The sequence below is a fragment of the Erpetoichthys calabaricus genome, chromosome 1, assembly GCF_900747795.2.
Source record: "Erpetoichthys calabaricus chromosome 1, fErpCal1.3, whole genome shotgun sequence".
NCBI classification, from domain to species: Eukaryota; Metazoa; Chordata; class Cladistia; order Polypteriformes; family Polypteridae; genus Erpetoichthys; species Erpetoichthys calabaricus.
This window is the reverse complement of record NC_041394.2, coordinates 192,286,252-192,301,914: the sequence shown is the minus strand read 5'-3', so window position 1 is coordinate 192,301,914 and position 15,663 is coordinate 192,286,252. Positions and strand designations below refer to the sequence as shown.

At 37.4% G+C, this 15,663-nt stretch overlaps 1 protein-coding gene across 1 annotated transcript in view; it reads left to right on the top strand.

The window, feature by feature from the left end:
* Nucleotides 1-15,663, top strand: part of LOC114658458 (ubiquitin carboxyl-terminal hydrolase 15-like) — a 190,725-nt gene that overhangs the window by 52,196 nt on the left and 122,866 nt on the right. The window contains 1 exon segment of the mRNA XM_028810532.2: nucleotides 7,388-7,514. Within this exon segment, the coding sequence (XP_028666365.1) occupies nucleotides 7,388-7,514 (127 nt within the window).

Genomic DNA, 15,663 nt, shown 5'->3' with positions numbered 1-15,663 from the left:
ACTGCTATGGCAGAGTGAGAGCAGTTTACTACAGGAACTTTTGCCTATCCGTACAGACCTACATTTCTAATCCGGAGCGGTAACCATAGGGCTTCTACCTGAAGTAAATTCTTTCACTGCTGTGCTTCTTACGGACTCAGTGGGGAAGGGCTTTGGTACAGGCAGGCTTCAGCGCATCTCCTCATAACACCTCATGACAGTCAGCCTAAACGCAGTACACTTGGAGAATTGCCCAACCACAGTTGAAGCAATATTTCAGGAATTTTTTTCCTATTTGTACAGACCCCCATCGTGGTCACAGTTTGATCCTATAGACACACTCGGTCAGACAGTCATACAGCTGCGCAGCTACACAGTCAGCTTTCTTTGTCTCAATTCTGCATGTCCATCCTTTTTCACCCTACTTTGCTTTTAGTTCATTATTGGAAAGGCCTTTTTTGTTGCTTCTCCATTGCTTACCTTTTAAGTGGCCACTGTTCCTGTCTATATCACAGAGTCTCTTTTCTACCTACGGACCTGGTGCAGCCTTCTGCCAATTACGTTGGGCAATGTTGTGGAGAATGGACTCACTCTCTCTTAAAAGTAAACACTTGGAGTCTCGAGATGGCCAATCAGAATAGACTTTAGTGCAAAGATGCACAAACCGTTTCAGTTCAATGAAGCAAGCGCCCTTCGGCGGGCAAATCTCCCATTTATTACAGTTCTTACCAGTATCTCTTTTGCACTTGGAACATTTTCCATCATTATCTGACTCCAAAAACACAAATCCTACATTCCTAAAGATTATCCGTACCACCAATATTTTCTCATGCTTTATCAGAAATAATTTCTTTTCTGCCCGTATCTGACACCAATATTTTTAAAACCAAAACATTGTTACCACCAGTCCCTAGGAGTGACCTTCCCTCTGTGTCCACTAAATCACTTCTAACGTTCCTTACCTAGGGCTGGTAGGTAATGGTCAAAACATCAATTTTAGTATGGTCAAATTAGTCAGCATTATCAGTGCCAGCTTCTTTTTAAGAATGGGGTAGTATCTTCCTACTGAATTATGAACTTATTACATACTGTAGATGGCAGCCAGCTGAGTGTTGTATAAAGCAGATTTAGAGTGTGATTAATAATTTCATGTATTTTGTACAGTACATGTGCAACATTATTCATGAAAACATTCTGTAACTTCATTTGAAAAAATACTTGAGGAATATTCAAACTTTGTTTAAAAATAGCATTATAGTAACAATTTTATAAGAGGAAGCGCTATTGGTGATGTGTTTTCATGTTCTTTTATAGATGATCAAGGAACAAATAAGTATTTTTTAGAAACTGAGCAAAACCCATTTTAGTAAAGGTTTTACATTACTAAAATATTTTTATCTGGGAACCCTGGCTTTACCTCTCACAACCCAAACACATTTATATTTGGTTCATTTGTAATTCTAAATTAATCCAGTATGTGGATTTTGAAGTTGGATAAGCAAGTCTGGACATATTCTGTACATGAGTAGGCCCTGTAGTGGACTGGAGCCTGCCTGAAGAATGGTTCTCACCATTTTTGCAGTGGATCTAGCTTAGGCACTGCAGTCATGAAGTAAATAATTAGTTTGGACATATTATTACAAATCATCATTCATTCATTGTAACAAGTTGTACAGTGTCTCCATTTTTCAGTAGTTGCTGTGTTTCGGTGGTATTATTAGTTTGCAAACTGATTCATTTAGTTTCTTCTATTAATATAAAAATTTTGCCATTGCAGTACTGAGACTATGTTGTGTTGTTCTAGGGCACAGGTGTCGAACTCCGGTCCTCGAGGGCCGCAGTGGCTGCAGGTTTTCATTCTAACCATCTTCTTCATTAGTGAACCATTTTTACTGCTAATTAACTTCTTTTGCTTTAGTTTTAATTAACTTGACTCAGCCTCTTAATTGTCTCTTTTTCCTTAATTAGTAGCCAAACAATAATGAGACACAAAACAACCTGCCACATGACCAGCTCACCTGTGCCCATCACACAATATCTGAAAATAAATAAAGGTGAAGGTCTCAGTAAGGTTGATCTCTCAGGTCACCAAAACATTTTGACAATGTTCTTAGAAAAAACAGAAAAATCAACAGATTTGGAAATGTCTGCTGTGGCAGAATGAGAGCAGCAACAAGCCATTGAATTAAATAACGGGCTTAATTAACAGCAAGAATCAGCTTCTCATTAAGAGACTGTTTGGAGTGAACTTGGCTGGAGTTTGAAATCCCAGATTAGCTGGTCATCTGTTGGCTCGTTTCATGTCTCATTTCTGTTTGGCTGCCATTTAATGAAGAAAGGAATCAGTTCAGAGGACTGAATCCTTAAAAACAGGGCGATTAAAATGAAGGGAAAAGAAGTTAATTAGCAGTGAAAACTGATCACTGATTAGGAAAAGGGTCAGAATGAAAACCTGCAGCCACTGCGGCCCTCCAAGCCCGGAGTTCGACACCCCTGTTCTCGGGGATTGGGGAGGACTGGATAGGCCATATGTTTCAGCCAGATTACCAGTATTTATTGGCTCCACTAAACTGGTCTTGCATATAAAAGCATACGTGTGCTCTGTAAACAGCTTCTGGTCTTGCCTACGACTTGTTCTTTCTCTACACCCAGAGCAATCAGGATTAACTGTAATTAAAAATGAAATTAATTGCATGCAACATTTGTACTGAATATTTTTGTATCCATGTTTTTTTTTCTTTTCTAGATGCCTCTTACATCCCAGAGATGCTGTTTAGGTTGATTGGCCTGGTGTGTACTTGGGTGAATCCTAAGAAACCAAATTTCAGCTTCTGTGTTTCTCATTTATTTTACTAGCAAGTTGAATTTACCTTTCTGTCTAGTTATACTTGTCTACAGGGGATTCTTTCCCAACAGGAAAATGCAAGACCAATACAAAAGTTTCATGTGCAATTGATTTCTTTTTCTTTTGGCAATGAGCATAAATATATTTATAAATATATTAATGAAAATATTTTCATTTTTTATTGTGACACGTAACATACAAAACAATATAGACCAACTGAAATTAGTCTTTCTATAACTTCTGTTGTGACTATAAACTGATGTAATTTGTCTGCTAAACTTTTAATGAAAGTGAAAGATCCATCCAACTGCCTTCATCCAGTGATGTTTTTCACTCTAAACAAGCCAGTATTGTTATTGCATGCATACAATGAAATTTTATGAAATGCATTCATATAATTTAAAACCTACTTAATCCAAGTCACTGTCACAGGGGACCAGACCATATCGTGGCATCACAGGATCAAGATCGAAAACAACCTAGGACAGTATGACTACTGCAGGGCACACATGTGCACACATCCACACTTAGTCACACTAGGGCAATTACAATCCAATAGTTAACATGTCTTTATTGATATAGAAGTAAATTCCATGCAGAGAGTGAGAATGTGCCTAATGAAATCTGGACCCTGCATGTGTGAGGCAATAGAACTAATCTGTGATCCTTCTTCAAAATATTAAGTTCACAAATTTAAAAGTTGCAATTTTTAGGAACTCTGCTTTCTCTTGGTGGTGATTATCATCATTTTTACAGTTCTCATGAGTTCTTCTGTATCTGTTCAAAAAATAATTTTGAGATCATGATAACATGCAGTACAGGCTATGACTTGTTAACCTTTTTGTAAATTGTCAGTGCACACCTGTTCATAATAATAATAATAATGTTTTATTTATGTAGCGCCTTTCATACACTCAAGTACATTTTACAATTCAATACACACATTAACAAGACAGTAGAAATTACATACAAGAAAAAGAATAATACTCATTGAAAAGATGTGTTTTTTAACAGAAGTTTGAAATTAATAATAGATTTTTATATATAGGCTGAGAGGGAGAGAATTCCAAATTTTAGGGGCTATCACACTGGAAGTTCTGCCACCCATAGTTACTAACCTGTATTTAGGTACAGTGTGTAACTTAGTGTCCGATGATCGTAATGCACGGGCAGGAGTATAAGGAAGCAGTAGCTCCGACAGATAATGAGGGTCTAACCCATGAAGAGCTTTAAATATCTGTTATAACTACTATTATTTATTAATAACTTATATTATTATATAACTTATAACTTCCATTAAAAAAGGAAACTAATCTGAAGCTATAGTAAATTGTAAAGAAACATCTGAGTAAACCAATCCAGGCTGCATAGCTTAATAGTGGGAAAAGGCTAATAAGCTGGCATCTTCCAAGATTAATTAACACCATATTGTTCTTTTCATATGAACCTTATATATACTGTACCTTTGTAGTTACAATATACAGTATAATGACTTCAACTGTGTGAATTTGGAAGGAACAATGACAAACGTCCATCAGTTTGTGTCAACTTCCATACAAGGAAAATAACAAGCTGGACCTGCTCTATTTAAATGTTAAGATGCCTTTAAGTGTAAACTTCTCTCACCTTTGGGCAAATCTGACCACAACCTGATTAATCTTATTCCTAGCTTTATCCCTCTTATTAGATGGCAGCCTGTTACCACTAGCAGAGTGAGCAAATGGCTTGCATGACTTTGAATGACTGCTTCTAAATTACAGACTGGAAAATGATGTGAGAGTCACTATGGGTATGCTATTGAGGGAATTGGACACTGCATTAAAGACAATATTCATTTCTGTGTTGACTCTGTTAGACCATCCATTAAGCCCTGATTATTATGGATCTTAAAATAGTCTCCTGAATGAGAAAAACAAGTCATTCAAATCTGGCGACAAAGAGGCTGTGAATGACATCCAACTAGTACTGAAGAAAAGCTGTTTGAAGAAAAGAAAGCTTGTATAAGAAAGAAAACAAACTCACTCTGGAAAAACATGAAAGATAACTGGAATAGACCATACTTACTGAAATCAAGCAATCCAGGGCGTATGTGCTAGAATAGAATGTGGAAAAATCTCACACCTTGAATAATTTTTTAACAGACTTGCTTCCCACTGCCACACAAAAGACATTTATACTCCAGGGTCAGCGATGACTTAACTTGTTACTATCAGTGTGGGCTGTCCATTACTGAAAACCAAGTGAGGAGACAACTGAGGAAGCTACACACAGAAAAAGTCTGCGGGACCAGATGGAGTCAGTCCTTGAGTTCTTAAGGCCTGTGTTCACCAGCTTTGTGATATCCTCTTTTACCCGTTTTCTCTAAGACTGCTAAAAATGCCACTGCTGTGGAAAACATCTTGCATTATTTCTGTTTCAAAGAAAATAGGTGTCTTTTCTCCTAATGACTACAGATCAGTGGCACTTGCATCACACATCATGAAGACCTTTGAAAGACTGGTCCTGGACAATAGACCATATAGCCCCACTGTAGTCTGTTCATCAGGCTGGAGTGAGGGATGCAATTATCTATCTGCTTCACAACACCAGACAGCAATTTGTGAGACTCAAGGACTGCGTCTTTGATACGGATGTAAGCAATCCTATATCTACAATAAAGAACAGTCCTGTCTCCTTTTCTGTTTACTCTGTACACATTCTTGTCTTATGGGTGGTATTTATAGAGAGGATGAGTATAGGAGTCATAGAACTTTATTTCTTGGTGCAGAAAATATTGTCTGTAACTTAGCATCAGCAAAACCAATAAACTGGTTATTGACTTTTGCAGCATCATAGAGCCTCTATACCTGGTATTGGATTGGGTTGGTTTTTGAACACGGTTGGGGTAGGGAGCTGTATAAGAAAGGATACAGTTGGCTCTTAGGAGACTGCATTCCTTTAATGTGGGAAGTGACAACCTTCACAATGTCTAAAGCTCAGTGATGGCAGTACAGTTTTCTATGCTGTGGTATGCTGAGCTGGAAACATCACTTCAGGAGAGGCCCACTTAATTAACAAACTAATTAAAAGGGCAGGCTCAAATATGGGAAACTCTTTGGACCCTCTCAAGGGAGTAATGAAGGAGAAAAAGAAAACAAAACTAAGTGTCATTAAGAACAATGCTGCACATCCTGTTCCTGACACATTAACACTGAGTACTTTCAACCAACAAATTATTCAGCAGAAGTGTATCAGAAGCTACTGGGGCTCATTTATACCTACAGAAATACAACTGATTTAATGCCTTACTGTGACTAACTGCCAAGTCAGGCGTTTTTCTTTCTTTTACATTTTATTATTTTTTTTATATATTGTATGTATGTCTATTTTTTTATTATTATTTTTCAATGAGCTTCTGTAAAAATCCAAATTTACCCCTGGGGATAAATACACTTCTATCTATATAACATAATAAAACTCTTCTCATATTTGTATTTTATTTTAAAATATGTTTAATGTTTGGAATTTAACCCTGCTATTTTAAGTCTTTTTTCTTTGTTAAGGTTCAAGTCATAAAATCATTTTCTTCCTGTATATATTTGATTAATGTAGGAATCAGTGATTCCCTTTTTTTCAGGTGGCAGAATTTTTTGGGCAACTTCTATATACGTATTATTTCTGATCCTCCCCCATTCACCATATAAGTCACTCATATCACATTGCACACATGTTGCTATTTTCGGCTGAGGTTAAGTGGCAAGGAAGATTTAAAGGATAATCGGTACCCAGTTTACAGGTTTATTTATGTTTATTTTTCTAATAATATATTCTCTTTTTTGGATTATTGATTATTGTTTTACACTTCAGTGTTTACATAGTAACTCACATTTTATTCAAAGAACAAGTGCAGAGATTAAATTAGAATGTTTATTTGTAGTGGGCATGTTGAAAGGAAGTGTAAGAATGTCTTGTTTTGATTTTTAATACTGATTTATATTTTGCTGTATACAGAATGTATTGTTATGTGTTGTATCTTTAAGTGCATTACTTTTCTATTAGTAAAGAAGCATTATGACTAAAATACAAATCTGATGTAACACTGGTAAGATTTTTATATACATAAAAATGGAAAGAAAAATTAGTCTTTGGCTGATGTGGTATGTATAAAGCTGTTACAAGGCTTTGACATCAGATATTTAAAAGGAATGAATTAATTTACATTTCTGAGCTCTAATAATACTTCTTAAACTTGAAAAGTAAGTTGTTATTTATTAAGTTATGAAGTATTTTTTTTCTGGGAATCCAATGTTGATTGTTAATGGTGCTTATGTCTTGACATGACTTGAATCATATTTTTTTAATAGAAACTTGTACATGTAATACGGAACAATGTTTGTTAATTATTGGCCATGAATTTTCAAACTATATACTTTTAGGAAAGATATTGAAGCTTGCCTTTCTTACCTAATATAAGTAATACATTTTTAAATATATTGCAGGAATATTACAATATTGGTCTATAGTTTACTGATTTTTTTAGTACTCATTTTAAATATTTGTGTTTTTCTTTTTCTATTTTTACAGGTGGTTGAACAGGGCATGTTTGTGAAACACTGTAAAGTTGAAGTGTACCTTACTGAATTGAAACTTTGTGAAGATGGTAGCATGGACAATGTTGTAACTAGACGATTTAGCAAAGCAGACACTATAGGTGAGAAATAAATGGGAATAATGTTTTTATTCTTTCTGTGAAGAGTTTTGTGTATTAATAAGGAACATAGTAAACATCTCATGTTTACTTCTTCTTCTACAGAAGCTTGAAATATTTGAGTATAGCTTAGTGTGTTTATTTTGATTTACAGCAACAGAGTGTTCAGATTGAAAATACAGCCTTTGGAATATTTAAAAAAAAATACTTTAGTGCATGATAGTTAAACATCGTATTTACAGATGAGTTAATGTTTATTGGGAATGCCTTGCATTTGATAGTGTAAAGAATAATAAAATTCTTAATTATATAGCCATTTTTATACCATAGATGTCAATGTGAGGTATTGTTTTGGAAACACCTAGGATAAGTTTAAAATACTCAGTGTATTTTTCTGTTATTTCTACTTTTTCTGTTTAATCATGGAGAAAATTTTAAGGCACACTAAAAAACTATTTTACAGTGGCATCTCTCCAGTTGTTTAAATTGTTTTAAAGATATGCTGTTGTGTTTCAGCATTAGTTTTATTTTGAAATGTTTGTTTAGGTTGGCCACAAGGAGAAACGGGAATGAATACGAAATTCCATGCCTCAAAATAATGCAGCTTAAAAAAATCACACTATTGCCCTTTGTTTTTCTCCTGCCCTAAAGCCACACATATATTGTTTAATAAAATGTGCAATAACATGTGGGTTACAGTTTGACTATGAGAATAAGTTTGCCATACCTCGCTGAAATTTCTATAACAATTAAATTTAGTAGAAATATGTGGACATGCATAACATTTTAGTATAGTTATTGTAGTCTCATAATTGTTAATAAATAAGAAAACAGACATTGGTTTTGTTTAATGTAATATAGTGACAGATTTTCATCTTTTTCTCTTTTTATTTGCATTTACACCTAACATGGGGTATAATCTTCTATTAAACTCCCACTGTCATTTTTATTTATTATACTGTAGATATACTGAAGTTTAGTTTGCGTAGTATCAAATTTATTTCAGAAAAGCTACCATTCTAAAACCTTTATAGAATGACTGCTTAATGTTTTTTCTGTCAGTTTATTAAAGTATTTATGCACGTCTGTTTACCTCTTAAGTTTTTTCATTTAATAATTTCTATATTTATCTTTTTGATACAACAACTTGATATAGCTTCAGCTGGTATGGGAATGTTGATAAATATAAACATTTTAAAGATGCTGAACATTAAAAAAAGATGACTAACCTCCTGTTCATATCTAGATTGTGAGAATAACAACAATTGATTTACAGTATTAGAGATAATGAATCTATCTATCCCTATCCTAACCTGCTTATCCAATTGAAGGTCCCAATTCAAGGCAAGAACCAATTGTGGATGGAGCAACAGTTCATTGCAGGGAATGTTGATTCACTCATTTATACCCACTAATTGCTGGGTACATGTAGAATTGACAGTTAACATAATCTACAAATCTTTTTAATGTTGGTGGAAAATGCAACATCTACACAAATAGGGAGACTATATTGAGATTCCAGAATTAAATGCTATAATTTTAATTTCAGTTTAAAGTTATTATTATTGAGTGCAGTAAATTATATAATTGCACATACAATATGCAAAATAAAACAATCACTAAAAACAGTTCCAAAATAAATAGAGAAACATGAAAAAACATGCAAATATCTTTCTGTCTATCTGTCAATCTTATTTATCTATCTTTAGATGCTTCATCAGGCACTTTTGTACCAATCTCTCTTTTGGGCTCCTTAAAAATCAAAAATGATGTTTTATGGTGCAGTTTATGCCATTTGTATTAATCTCTGCTTTTAAATCTTCCCACATTTTTTTTCTGAAAAATGTATCAATTTTTTTATTGCATTTTTTTCTTGCTCATGGTACAAAAGTGCCCTACCCATTCTCTGAGAAAAATGGATAAAAGTAAAAAAAATTTTAGTTATCTTGCAGAAGCCGCAGGTTTTATTAATGACACATCTGTAAGGACAAGTCTGTAACAACTTCCAAAATTGCCGATCGCGTTTGTCCAAAAAATGCCCTGAAGGGTGTAAGCCGTCAGGTCAGCCTGTCATCTAGGATGAAGTGGAAATGGTGATTTAAATTTGATTTTATTTTACTGGTGATCCACCAGACCAATCAATATTCTCAAATAATGTGTTAAATACTTGTATCATGACATATGCAAAGTATTGTGCAATTTGTTTACATATATTTTTAAGTTATTAATATTTTTAAAGTTAACTGCCAAAAACCCAGCCACAGGGGGGATGCACAAACCAGTGTGTTTCTTCGTGCTGGGCCCAAGCCCAGATAAATGGGGATGGCTACGTCAGGAAGGGCATCCGGTGTAAAATTTTGCCAAATCAATATACGGACAACAATACAAATTGCCATACCGGATCAGTCGAGTCCCGGGGCGGTCATTGTTAACCCGGGACTCGACTGATCCGGTATGGCAATTTGTATTGTTGTACCAGTACTGTTGGCCAACAGGATGCTAGTGGAAATTGGGCTACTGTTGGCTGAAGAAGAAGGAGAAGAAGAGGGGAGAGACGTGTCTGGAGGCAGGAGGAGAGGAGGAAAGTAAAGAGAGTGGAACTGAGGGTAGGAACTTTGAATGTTGGCAGTATGACTGGTAAGGGGAGAGAGTTAGCAGATATGATGGAGAGAAGGAAGGTTGATATATTGTGCGTGCAAGAGACTAAATGGAAGGGGGGGGGTAAGGCCTGGTAGATTGGAGGTGGTTTCAAATTGTTCTATCATGGTGTGGATGGGAGGAGAAATGGGGTAGGAGTTATTCTGAAGGAACATTTTGTCAAGAGTGTTTTGGAGGTGAAAAGAATGTCAGGCAGCGTAATGATTATGAAGCTGGAAATTGGAGGTGTGATGATGAATGTTGTTAGTGCATATGCACTGCAAGTTGGGTCTGCAATGGGTGAGAGAGACGATTTTTGGAGTGAGTTGGATGAAGTGATGAACAGTGTACCCAAGGGACAGAAAGTGGTGATTGGAGCGGATTTCAGTGGGCATGTTGGTGAAGGGAACAGTGGAGACGAGGAGGTGATGGGTAGGTATAGTGTCAAGGAGAGGAATGTAGAAAGTCAGAGGATAGTGGATTTTGCCAAAAGAATGGACATGGCTGTGGTGAATACGTATTTTAAGAAGAGGGAGAAACATAGGGTTATGTACAAGAGTGGAGGGAGATGTACACAGGTAGATTACATCCTGTGCAGAAGAGTTCATGTGAAGGAGATTGAAGACTGCAAAGTGGTGGCAGGGGAAAGTGTAGATAGATAGATAGTTAAGCAGCATAGGATGATGGTCTGTTAGATGACGTTGGAGACCAAGAAGAGGAAGAGAGTGAGGGCAGAGCCAAGGATCAAATGGTGGAAGTTGAAAAAGGAAGACTGCAAGGTTGTGTTTAGAGCGGAGGTGAGACAGGCACTGGGTGGCAGTGAAGAATTACCAGACAGCTGGGAAACTACAGCAGATGTAGTAAGGGTGACAGCAAGAAGGGTGCTTGGCGTGACATCTGGAAAGAGGAAGGAGGAAAAGGAAACCTGGTGGTGGAATGAGGAAATACAGGAGAGTATACAGAGGAAGAGGATGGCAAAGAAGAAGTGGGATAGTCAGAGAGATGCAGAAAGTAGACAAGAGTACAAGGAGATAAGGCCCAAGGAAGAGAGAGGTGGCAAAGGCTAAAGAAAAGGCATATGATGAGTTGTATGAGAGGTTGGACACTAAGGAAGGAGAAAAGGACTTGTACCGATTGGCTAGACAGAGGGAGCGAGCTGGGAAAGATGTGCAGCAGGTTAGGGTGATAAAGGATAAAGATGGAAACGTACTCACAAGCGAGGAGAGTGTGTTGAGCAGATAAAAAGAGTACTTTGAGAGGCTGATGAATGAAGAGAATGAGAGAGAGAAGAGGTTGGATGATGCGGAGATAGTGAATCAGGAAGTGCAACAGATTAGCAAGGAGGAAGTAAGTACAGCTGTGAAGTGGATGAAAAATGGAAAGGCTGTTGGTCCAGATGACATATCTATGGAAGCATGGAGGTGTTTAGGAGAGATAGCAGTGGAGTTTTTAACCAGATTGTTTAATGGAATCTTGGAAAGTGAGAGGATGCCTGAGGAGTGGAGAAGAAGTGTACTGGTGCTGAAATTTAAGAATAAGGGGGATGTGCAGGACTGCAGTAACTACAGAGAAATTAAATTGATGAGCCACAGCATGAAGTTATGGGAAAGAGTAGTGGAAGCTGGGTTAAGAAAGGAGGTGATGATTAGTGAGCAGCAGTATGGTTTCATGCCAAGAAAGAGCACCACAGATGCAATGTTTGCTCTGAGTATGTTGATGGAGATGTTTAGAGAAGGCCAGAAGGAGTTGCATTGCGTCTTTGTGGACCTGGAGAAAGCATACGACAGGGTGCCTCGAGAGGAGCTGTGGTATTGTATGAGGAAGTCGGGAGTGGCAGAGAAGTACGTAAGAGTTGTACAGGATATGTATGAGGGAAGTGTGACAGTGGTGAGGTCTGCGGTAGGAGTGACAGATGCATTCAAGTTGGAGGTCGGATTACATCAGGGATCAGCTCTGAGCCCTTTCTTATTTGCAATGGTGATGGACAGGTTGACAGAAGAGATTAGACAGGAGTTCCCGTGGACTATGATGTTTGCTGATGACATTGTGATCTGTAGCGAGAGTAGGGAGCAGGTTGAAGAAACCCTGGAGAGGTGGGGATATGCTCTAGAGAGGAGAGGAATGAAGGTCATTAGGAACAAGACAGAATACATGTGTGTAAATGAGAGGGAGGTCAGTGGAATGGTGAGGATGCAGGGAGTAGAGTTGGCAAAGGTGGATGAGTTTAAATACTTGGGATCAACAGTACAGAGTAATGGGGATTGTGGAAGAGAGGTGAAAAAGAGAGTGCAGGCAGGGTGGAATGGGTGGAGAAGAGTGTCAGGAGTAATTTGTGACAGACGGGTATCAGCAAGAGTGAAAGAGAAGGTCTACAGGACGGTAGTGAGACCTGCTATGTTATATGGGTTGGAGTCAGAGGAAACAGAGCTGGAGATAGCAGAGTTAAAGATGCTAAGATTTGCATTGGGTGTGACGAGGATGGATAGGATTAGAAATGAGTACATTAGAGGGTCAGCTCAAGTTGGACAATTGGGAGATAGTCAGAGAGGCGAGATTGCGTTGGTTTGGACATGTGCAGAGGAGAGATGCTGGGTATATTGGGAGAAGGATGCTAAGGATAGAGCTGCCAAGTAAGAGGAAAAGAGGAAGGCCTAAGCAAAGGTTTATGGATGTGGTGAGAGAGGACATGCAGGTGATGGGTGTAACAGAATAAGATGCAGAGGATGGAAAGAGATGGAAGAAGTTGATCCGCTGTGGCAACCCCTAACAGGAGTAGCCGAAAGAAGAAGAAGAATGTTAACTGGCATAGTTATAAATGTTCCCCATTTAACGCTAGAATTACGGAAGCCTACGAAAAAACTTGTAAACCCAGCCCACCTTAAATCCCTTTACACTCTCCGTCAGCGTCTTTTGTCTTATAAATGTGCCAAACAAGACAAGCAGCAAGCATCCTACTATTCCATCCCCTCACTGCCACAGAACGGGCACAAAGTTCTCCCAGCTCAAGCCTTGATTATCTGGGAGTCAGGTACCTAGAGTTGTATAGGGAAATAATATGTCGTTATTTGGAACACATGCATTTTATGTGGTTCCGTTTCTACAACAATCTATGTAAACACATCGTTAAAACAGAAACTTTTTCATATTTAAGTAATAAATAACAAAATGTAGACATAAACTGTATAATGTGTGAAGCCTGAAGTCCAAAGATCAAATAAACACTTTCACAAAAGGTACAAGGATGATACAACAGCTTCCATGGTGCAGCGGTAAGAATTGCTGATTTGCAATCAAGAGTCCCCCGGTTCGATCCTGACTGCCTCATAAATTTACCGTTTTGAGTAGTGAGCTGCTCTGATTGTAAATATTATACAATAAAAACATACATTTGGTTTGCTTCTGTAACAGCCGGTGTAAATTTATAGTACTTGTAAAAGTTAGCTTTTTTTTTTTTTTCACTTTTATTCTCTCAGTCATGATCATGATACAACAAGAGATCTGACGCTGTTAGTTTTTATTTGAAACTGGGAATAACTATAGATGTGAGTGGTATTTTGAGACAATGGAACTGGAAATTCTCTGATCTGGAGGGATAAAAGCTAATACACAAACGCTGGTGTATCATGCCTTCTTGGTATCTCATTGTCACTTTCATTTTTTTATTCAGTTTTATTGAGTGTTCCTGCTTACACTGAATTATTATGCACCTTATGGTCCATGATGTCAAAGCCGCACTGACAAAAAAACAGACACATAGTATATATGATATTTGGAATAATTCATGTTATGACATGTTTAGTACATTTCAGAAAACATTGAGGCATTGATGCAACATTATTCATATTCATTCGCATGCCTTCTTAAGTTTTTTTTTTTAATCGTCGCCAGGTCAAGCATGTTGTAGCACACAGCAACCAGCCACCTGCTGCATGTTCCTGCTCGTACTGAATGAGTTTACGCCTTCTAGTGCATGATGTCAATGCAGCACCGGAGAAAAAAAGAAAGAGACAAATACAGTATATGTGACATTTCAAAGAAACCATTGTATGACCTGAATAGTACCAATCAGAAAACATTGTCACACTAATTCAATATTATTTGAAAACGAACAGCATCAGATTGGGTGTAAATTTATGCTGATGCTGTTAGGGTTAGATTGCTGTTGGGGGGGGGGGGGGGGGGGTGGGATTGAGTGTGAACATAACTGACAGAATAAAACTGAAAAAAGTAACTTTTACAAGTACCATAAATTTACTCAGTGCGAGCAGGAACACACAAGTGGCCGGTTGCTTGTACTACAACATGCTTGACCTGTCGGTGATCAACGCACATGTACTGTGCAAGGCATGCACGGGTCCACTGAGAAAAGAAGAGTGTTCTTTGCTCACTTTGCAGAGGAGCTTTGTCGTCGCTTCTTACAAGAAAGGCGATGGAAAAAGATAGAGGATGCAACATCGACAAGCTTCTTTTCCAAGACAGCCACTTCCCCCTGGAAAGCAAACTTAGTCAGTGTCTGGTGCCCCTTCAATGTAATAGGAACCACAGCATAGAAAGAAGTGTGTACATTGCAAAAGATGCACATGTCGTAAATGTAGGAAGGACTGTCCTTGGGTATGTGGGAACTGTTAACATTTGAATTTGATGATTGCATATAGCGTGGAACTGACCTCTCTGTACTATTCTTTCCTCTGCATGTCCTGGACTACAAAAAAAAAAAAAACACCACCATGCACCAAAATGTGGAGACACTGGGCAAGATCAGTGGGAAAAAAAACGCAGTCACTGATTACAACCGCAAGATAGTATGCGAATGAATATGAATAATATGAATAATGTTGCATCTGTACCACAATGTTTTCCGAAATGTACTACTCAGGTCATAAAATGAGTAATTCCAAATATCATATATACCTATGTCTCTGTGTTTTGTCAATGTGGCTTTGACATCATGGACCATAAGGTGCACACTAATTCAGCATGAGCAGGAACAATCAATAAATCTGAATTAAAAAAAAATTCAAGTGACAATGAGATAGGAAGAAGGCATATTCACCAACATTTATGTGTCAGCTTTTATCCCTCCAGATCAGAGAATTTCCAGTTCCATTATCTCAAAACACCACTCACATCTACAGTTATTCCCAGTTTCAAATAAAAATTAACAGTGTCAGATCTCTTTGGGGGGATTGTATCATGATCATGACTGAGACAATCAAAGTGAAAAAAAAATGCTAACTTTTACAAGTACTATAAATTTACACCAGCTGCTACAGACACAAATCAAATGTATGTTTTTATTGTATAATATTAACAATAAGAGCAGCTCACTACTCAAAACAGTAAATTTATGAGGCAGTCAGGATAAAACCCGGGGGACTCTTGATTACATATCAGCAGGTCTTACCGCTGCACCATGGAAGCTGTTGTATCATCCTTGTAACTTTTGTGAAAGTGCTTGTTTGATCTTTGGACTTAAGGCTTCACACATTATACAGTTTATGTCTACATTTTGTCA